Raw genomic sequence first — 8,707 nt, 5'->3', positions numbered from 1 at the left:
TTTTTTGCCAATTTACATCAAGAAATCACAAATTGAGGAGTACTCATTGCAAAGATCACTCTCACCTTCTCATGTTGTGACAAAGTGGCGCGATGTTCGTCACTTGTTACAACCTGAGAGTTTTTTCTCTTTTCGTTGATCCGTTTATTCAAAACGTTCTATCTTTTAAACCGTGCGTCTAAATCTCAGACAGTTTCCACCGTTGGATTCCTCGAGTCAAGATCATCAAAACTAAATCCCATGTTGATAGGGCCTGCAGTTTTTTTTGTAAAAAAAACCGGGCGAAAATATCGAACCAGGAGCACGGATTTTTTCCCTTTTCGAAAGAGGCATGGCCGCGCCTCTCAAGTAAGCAAAATCGTGCCTCTCGCGAAAGAAAAAAAAGAAGAGAAAACATTTTTTTTCCGTTTTCGAGGAGGCATGGTTGTGCCTCTCGCAGAAGCAAAATCGTGTCTCTCACGAAAAAAAATAGAAAACCCTTTTTTCCGTTTCCGAGAGGCACGTGGAAGCACAACCGTGCCTCTCGCGGAAGCAAAATTGTGCCTTTCATGAAAAAACACAGAAAAGACGTTTTTTTTCCGGTTTCTGAGAGGCACGGCCGTGCCTTTCACGAAAGCAAAACCGTGACTCTCGCAAAAAAAAGAGAAGAAAACACGTTTTTTCTTGCAACTTTTTATCCAAAAGCCAAGGAGGACTGGTGGAAAACCGAAACTTCGAAAAAACCTGGGAAAAACCGTTTAAAAAGCCGAAAACACGTGCGAAAAAATCCAGAGGAAGCGCCCAGAACGCGACACGTAGCTGGTGGCTGAGAGCGCGCCGAGTGGCGCTGATCATTGTGAGGCTCCCGAAGAAGCATTCGTCAACTAGTTGCTCCTGTTGGGGAGCTCATATTGGACACTCTTTGCGTCAAACTGGCGTCGCCACACACGGGGTAGCCTGGCCGGCCCATCGCGCTGTACCACTAGAAGCAAAAACGGAGGGAGGCACCAACCACTCCACCTAACTAGCATTGTTTGTAGTGGAACAAACCGCATCGAAAATAACTTAGCACAAGGTACAACTGGGCTTGACTGTTGTGTTGAACTGGAATTAGCTACTGTAGTGAACAGTTTTTTGAATGTATGATTACGCATTTTTTCTTTTGAAAAGAACAAATTTTGAATTTTCCAAACATTTTTGGAATTTGTGACATTTCTTTAAAGCACAAACATTTTTTGAAGCGGAGAACAAATTTGGAAGCATGAATAATTTTTTAAAGCACAAACATTTTTGAATCTTGAGAACAAATTTTGAAACAGATAATTTTTTTGGGAGCGCGAACAATTTTTTAAAGCACGGACATTTTTTGAATCTTGAGAACAAATTCAGAAATAGAAAAGAATTTTGAAAAGTCCCGAACAAATTTGGAAGCGCGATTTTTTTAAAGCATGAACATTTTTTGAATCTTGAGAACAAATTTTGAAATAGAGAACCATTTTGAAAAATTCCAAACAAATTTGGAAGCATGAACAATTTTTTAAAGCACAATCATTTTTTTGAATCTTGAGAACAAATTTTGAAAAACCCCGAACAAATTTGGAAGCACAAACATTTTATGAAAACGTAAATATTTTATGAAATCCGGTACATTTTCAGCATTTCAAAGGTTTTGAACTTTTCTGTGTATCGAGAACAATTTTTGAATTTTGAGAACATATTTACGAAACTGAACATATTTTAGAAATACGAACAAAATTTGAATATTTTGAATTTCTTTTTAAGAAAAGAGAAGAAGAAAAACAAACAAAAAATCAGGAACATTTTTCGAAAATGTGAACGCTATTTCAGAAATATGAACAAATTTGGACAAAAAGAACATTTTTGAAAATTCTGAACCATATTTGAACTTTTTGAAAAGCTTAAAAATAAAATGGAAAAATATTAAAAAAATAAAAAACAAAGAAAAGGAGTAAAAAGAAAGAACAGAATAAGACTGTGAAGAAAAACCAGTAGAAAGAACAAAAGTTTTTTGGAATTTCCGCAAACTTGTTTTAAGTTTTGTCGTTGCTTTTGGTTTCTGTAAGTTTCGCATCCGCAGGTCAGTCACGGTGGCTATCGGTTCGATCCCTTGCGCGACCATTTTTTGCTGTTTTTTAATCTCGCGAAGCGAAACCACTCAAATGGGCTGGCCCAGGGTGAGCTGCGCCCTGTGCGAAGCGGCGACTAGTTGCCGCAGTAAGCGGCGAATAGGGAATTCCCTCCTGTTGGGTGGGTCACACCTTAGGCTTCTCCCAACTCAGTCTCAGCCCACGATGTATGAAGGGTCTGCAGTGTTGTAATGTACAATCGGCACAAGGCTTTCGGCCCATTTGTAGCATCCCGTGCCGCCTCCCCCTTCCCGCCATCACCCACCCCACCTTCCCGCCGAAACCTCTCTCCCTCTCCCCCAATATATCCCCTTCCCGCCGAAACACAGTCTCTCCCCACCATTCCCCCCTTCCCGCCGAAACCCTAGCCTCGGCGCACAGCCACACGCGTCCTCCTCAGGAGCCTCCTCAGACCCCGCGGATGGTAAGCGGCCCCTCTCCCCCATCCTCCCCTCTCCCCCCGAACCAGGCCGCCGCCGCAGCGCGCGGTCGCCGCCTCCGGATCTAACCTTCTCGCCGGCTGATTTGCTTTTCCCAGGACGACTCGGAGAACAACGCGCCGTCGACCCCGGGCTCGCCGGGCTTCAGCACCGACCGGCTGCCGCCCAACACCACCACCAGCCGCGGCGCCACCGACCCGTCCTCCTACTCGGACGACGATGGCGAGGCGGAGGTCGACCCCAATGTGCTCCCCGAGGACGACGGCGCCACCGTTATCCGCGACGAGGAGGAAGACGATGGGGAGGACCTCTTCAACGACGACTACCTCAAGTAAGACAGGAACGTCCGAGCTGGAGATTTTCCGGATCTAGTCTTATTTGGGACAGCGTTTAGGTGTTTCTACTAGTAGTTGACAGGTTTAGTCCGTTGGATCTGGCAATAAATTGGTTATTCAGCGACTTTTGCGGTTCGAGAATCTAGGGATTGCGGCCTAGATTTACTTCATAAATAGTCAGATTTGTGGCACAAACAAGGGAATAGTCAAACACTTCACCGGATTGTGTCTTTTTTGTTACCTTTAATGTTTTGTTAGTTCCTTGAACTGTACAATTTAGAAATGTCTGCTAACCTCCTGTATTGAATATTTAAACCCGATGGTTCTGCTTGGTAATTTCTTGGGTTATATTTCAGTTTACCAATTTCAGTGGCCTATATGAACTAGTACCTGTCATGTCCTATCCCTTTTTGATGAATTGGTTGTCTGAATAGGATTTGTTGATTACTTGTCTGCTGTCCAGATGCCTGGTATTGTTCAGTCACGTACACAAATTAACTGATCTTTTCTATTGTCCTGCAGTTTTGCTAATGTGTTTTTTTACTTTGTGGATTCATTGATATTTTGGAAACTGCATTGTTGAGTAATAATGCATTTTGCTATACAGTTTGCTATTTGGTTACAAGATAGTTCAGTTATCTATGAGATTGCATTTTTTAGTGTGTATGAAATAAGCCATACCTCAAACAAACACAAACATGTTTGAAACTGTGAAGTTCTTGCTAGTCCTCTTATCCTTTTCCACCCTTTGCAGTGATTACCGAAGAATGGATGAGCAGGATCAGTATGAGTCGGTTGGGTTAGATGACTCGATAGAGGATGAGAGGAACCTGGATGAGATCATGGCTGATCGAAGGGCTGCAGAAGCGGAACTTCATGCAAGGGATGTGAGGACTGGTGCAACAGCTGATCGAAAATTACCTCGTATGCTTCATGATCAGGGTAATGGCTTCACACACAGTTCTTATTTTCTATGGAGTACTAGGACAAATCTTACCTTTTTTCCTTTGCACTTATATTCTGTCTGTTTGAATTGCTGCTTGAGTATTTTGGGTTATGTTTATTTTTCATATTGTTAGTTGTGTAGAATGTTCTTTCAAGTTTGATCGAAATGTCACATGCCTAGGAACTTTGGAGGCCATACAATAATGCTTTCCCCCCCTTAAAATATCAATAAGTAGTATCATATTTACATTGTGTATTTTTCTGACTGTCTCCATTTATCAAAAGATGTGACGTATCTTCAAAAATTAGGATCATTATTTATATAAAAATAAGTAAGGTTGGATTTGCTTGAGGATCTTAGTTATGGTATCCTTGTATGGATGGTTATGACTTGTGAGTTTTCCTCAGTAGTGGGTATCCCTGATCGATAACATAAAAAGCAAATGTTTGGATGTTAGTCATTGTAAATTAAGGACAACATTTCTTTGTTTGTGCAGATACAGATGAGGACATGAACTTCAGGCGTCCTAAAAGGCACAGGGCTAATTTTAGACAACCAAGTGGAGGACCAAGAACACCCAGAAGTGATGATGATGGTGATGGTCTCACTCCTAGTTCACCTGGAAGATCGCAGCCATATTCTGGCGGTGATGTGCCTATGACTGATCAGACCGATGATGATGGATATGAGGTATTTTCATTTTGAACAGAAATTAATCATGATTTTGTTTAGCATTTGGTGTTGATTCTGTTCGTATTTTCTAGATATTTCAGTTGAAATAGACAACTCATGTTTGAAGGGCCTATATGGTTGTCCAGTTTTCAAGTGGTTGTATTTTCTGCAGGATGAATTTGATGAAGAAGATGAGATGAACATGTATCGTGTGCAAGGAACACTTCGAGAGTGGGTCACAAGAGATGAAGTCCGGCGCTTCATCGCAAAGAAATTTAAAGAATTTCTTCTTACATATGTAAACCCTAAGAATGAACAAGGAGAGTTTGAATATGTCAGACTAATTAATGAGATGGTTTTAGGTACTGTTTTTCTCCACTTTCCCAGTTTACATGAAAGAGGCTGCACTATACTGGTTATAACAATTGGCATCTTGTAATCTTTACTTGCATTGTTTTGCAGCTAACAAGTGTAGTTTGGAGATAGACTACAAGCAATTTATTTATATACACCCAAACATTGCCATCTGGTTGGCTGATGCACCTCAATCAGTGCTGGAAGTTATGGAGGAAGTGGGCAAAAATGTTGTTTTTGATCTCCACAAGAATTACAGAAACATTCATCAAAAAATATATGTGCGAATAACCAACCTTCCTGTCTATGATCAAATACGCAATATCAGGTAAAGAACATACCTTTTTACCATGTTTCTCTTTGGTCCCAAATTAAATCATGTCCTTAATCCTACTTGTCATTGTTCAGGCAAATTCATCTGAACACAATGATTCGAATTGGGGGTGTTGTTACTCGAAGGTCAGGTGTGTTCCCTCAGCTGCAGCAGGTCAAGTATGACTGTAGCAAATGTGGAACTGTCCTGGGTCCTTTCTTCCAGAACTCTTACACTGAAGTAAGGGTTGGGTCTTGCCCTGAATGCCAATCCAAAGGTCCATTTACTGTCAACATTGAGCAAGTAAGTAGCATTAAACAGTTAAGCTTAGTATTATTTTTCTCCTTGCATGATATTGATCTTTCTGCATTTGGTATGCATGACTGAACTATTTTCCCTTGGAAGACTATATACAGGAACTATCAGAAACTCACTCTTCAGGAAAGCCCAGGGATTGTTCCTGCTGGCAGGCTTCCCAGGTACAAGGAAGTGATACTTCTGAATGATCTGATTGACTGTGCTCGTCCAGGAGAGGAAATTGTAATGTTCTCCAGACTCCTCTTATTGGTTCGTATATATTACTGTAGAAAGCACACATTGATTAATGCTGCTTATCCATTTCAGGAGGTTACAGGGATATACACAAACAATTTTGACCTGTCTTTAAATACAAAGAATGGTTTCCCAGTTTTTGCCACAGTGGTGGAGGCAAACTATGTATCAAAGAAGCAGGACCTGTTCTCTGCATACAAATTAACAGATGAGGACAAGGCAGAGATTGAGAAGTTGTCAAAGGATCCTCGTATCAGTGAAAGGGTTTGTCCCTGAATCCTTAAATCTCTTCCAGCAACTATGATACATAGCTAGCCTTATTTAACAACCAGAACTTTGGATTTACAGATTGTCAAATCAATTGCACCATCCATTTATGGTCATGAAGATATCAAGACTGCCATTGCACTAGCTATGTTTGGGGGGCAAGAAAAGAACGTGAAGGGAAAACATCGCCTAAGAGGTGATATTAATTGTCTCCTCTTAGGTGACCCAGGCACTGCAAAATCCCAATTTCTCAAGTAAGGATAAAGTAAACAAATATTTTCCAGCAGTTCCTTGTAAGGCAATTCTCCACTAACTCTTGTTCTGTAGGTATGTCGAGAAAACAGGACACAGGGCTGTATACACAACTGGGAAAGGAGCTTCTGCTGTTGGACTCACCGCAGCAGTTCACAAGGATCCAGTAACACGGGAGTGGACACTTGAGGGAGGTGCACTGGTTCTTGCTGATAGAGGCATATGCCTTATTGATGAATTTGATAAGATGAATGATCAAGACAGGTATGAAATACCCTTTTGATGTTGCATGATTAGCATTTAATGTTTCACAGGTTATTGAATATTAACTTATTTCCTACTTATTGTTGCAGGGTAAGTATTCATGAAGCTATGGAGCAACAAAGTATCAGCATATCAAAGGCAGGAATTGTAACATCACTTCAAGCTCGATGCAGTGTTATTGCTGCAGCAAACCCGGTTGGCGGAAGGTAAGCTGAATTACGTGCAATGCTAGTTATACTGGCCTTCCTATTGAGCAACATCTTGATTCTCAACATGTTGACTTCGCAGATATGATTCTTCGAAGACATTCACGCAAAATGTTGAGCTAACAGATCCTATTATTTCACGTTTTGATGTCCTCTGTGTTGTGAAGGTTTGTAGTTCTCCATGTAATATATTTTGTCCAGTACTTGGTTGCCTATCAATACTGAGTTTTCTTACCGCAATGCAGGATATTGTTGACCCATTTACAGATGAAATGCTTGCAAGGTTTGTTGTTGATAGCCATGCCAGATCTCAGCCCAAGGGTGGTAACCTTGAAGATAGAGTTGTAGCTGACGAGGAGGATGATCCATTGACTGTTGCCCGAAATGCTGACCCAGATGTACTTCCCTTGTACTTGTCTGTAAGAAGCTAATATTTTACTTCAAAGTTGCACCTCTAACAAAATCTTCCTTTGCCAGATCCTTTCTCAAGACATGCTGAAGAAGTATATCACATATGCTAAGTTGAATGTATTCCCCAAAATACATGATGCTGACCTGGACAAGATTAGCCATGTCTATGCTGAACTTCGACGTGAATCATCTGTAAGCCATCACTTTTTCCTAGCCTTGTTGACTGATAAGGTCAAATATTGAAAATTGATATCCTTGAAAACCAGGAAGCAATTGAGTTTGCAACTGTTTTTTGCAGCACGGTCAAGGAGTCCCCATTGCAGTAAGGCATATTGAATCAATCATTCGAATGTCTGAGGCACATGCAAAGATGCATCTGAGAAGCTATGTGTCTCAAGAAGATGTCGACATGGCCATTCGTGTGCTGCTTGACTCCTTCATCTCAACCCAGAAATTTGGTGTCCAGAAGGCACTTCAGAAGGTAACTTTTGAACAGTTGAACTTGAACTGCTGTTTTGTTTCCCACCAGTGCCTAAAGTATATGTTGGTTCGAACTAAAGTGTGCCACCGAATGCAGTTCTCTTAGCGACTAAGGCATTCATTTTCATTGCTTTGGAAGAAGTCTTGATACTCAGTGATCTTATAATCAGAGTCAAAATCTCGCATCTCTTTTTGCCTACTTGCAGTTCTTAACAAACTTCTGTTGTCTGCAGAATTTCCGGAAATACATGACGTACAAGAAGGATTACAATGAACTGCTTCTGCTCCTTCTGCGCACCCTGGTCAAGGAGGCGCTGCACTTTGAAGAAATCGTGTCGGGATCAACCGCACGCCTGACTCATGTGGAGGTTAAAGTGGATGACCTGAAGAACAAGGTAAGAGCTATGAACACCTCTGTCCATGATTCTTCCTTGCCTGAGCAATACTGCTGCATGTCTATCGTCTCTGTCAGTGTGCTGATGTTCTTGTCTACTAATCCAGGCCCAAGAGTATGAGATCTACGACCTGAGGCCGTTCTTCTCCAGCTCGCACTTCAGCGACAACAGTTTTGTCCTGGACGAAGGACGTGGGATCATCAGGCATCCAGTTGCAGCATAACAACTCAATCGACCTCAGCTGATGACCCATGTGTGATGAACAGCTACCTCTTTGTTCAAGAGCTAGTGATGGAGCTAGAAATGTCCACTTGTAGTGTAAGTTGGCAAAATGACTGCTTGTGCCTGTTTTATGAGAGTACTGATATTGGTGTACTGTTTGCTATTTGAAACCCTTGTGCCTCCTGTGGCATTTAGAGATGTCTGTACCTTCTTGATATCATAATTCAGTGTTATGGAACTGACGCCATCATCATACTTTATCATAATTCAGTGTTATGCAACTGACGCCATCCTCCTATCTTGGAACGCCAGCAACCAAGTTTTTTGACCTGGTTGGTGCCCATGGCATCCAATTGGTTGTCTTCATGGAGGTGTGAATAAGGCTCAGAAACTGACATGATACGCGGAGGCAGTGAAATAATGCCCATCCGAAGTGAACTTCTACTCGCAAAGGGGTGTTATGTAGGCACGC

The 8,707-nt window shown here is 41.6% G+C and overlaps 1 protein-coding gene across 1 annotated transcript; it reads left to right on the top strand.

Moving 5' to 3' along the window:
* The first annotated feature begins 2,399 nt into the window (after positions 1–2,399).
* LOC100037644 (DNA replication licensing factor MCM2) lies at positions 2,400–8,477 on the top strand. Its single transcript, XM_044553237.1, has 18 exons — positions 2,400–2,550; positions 2,665–2,897; positions 3,656–3,843; positions 4,344–4,537; positions 4,692–4,881; positions 4,982–5,201; positions 5,282–5,489; positions 5,592–5,726; positions 5,811–6,002; positions 6,087–6,259; positions 6,333–6,521; positions 6,611–6,727; positions 6,810–6,894; positions 6,973–7,125; positions 7,205–7,330; positions 7,437–7,619; positions 7,852–8,013; positions 8,120–8,477. The coding sequence occupies exons 1-18, from the start codon at positions 2,548–2,550 to the stop codon at positions 8,234–8,236; spliced, it is 2,868 nt and encodes a 955-aa protein (XP_044409172.1). The 5' UTR covers positions 2,400–2,547; the 3' UTR covers positions 8,237–8,477.
* Positions 8,478–8,707: the final 230 nt, after the last annotated feature.

This window comes from Triticum aestivum, chromosome 1B (genome assembly GCF_018294505.1).
Source record: "Triticum aestivum cultivar Chinese Spring chromosome 1B, IWGSC CS RefSeq v2.1, whole genome shotgun sequence".
NCBI lineage: Eukaryota > Viridiplantae > Streptophyta > Magnoliopsida > Poales > Poaceae > Triticum > Triticum aestivum.
This window is presented reverse-complemented; position numbering and strand designations above follow the sequence as displayed.

Coding starts and splice junctions, on each gene's coding strand:
- LOC100037644 (XM_044553237.1), top strand. Junction 7,620..7,851: donor TCCAGAAGGCACTTCAGAAG/GTAACTTTTGAA, acceptor TGTTGTCTGCAG/AATTTCCGGAAATACATGAC. Junction 8,014..8,119: donor TGGATGACCTGAAGAACAAG/GTAAGAGCTATG, acceptor CTACTAATCCAG/GCCCAAGAGTATGAGATCTA.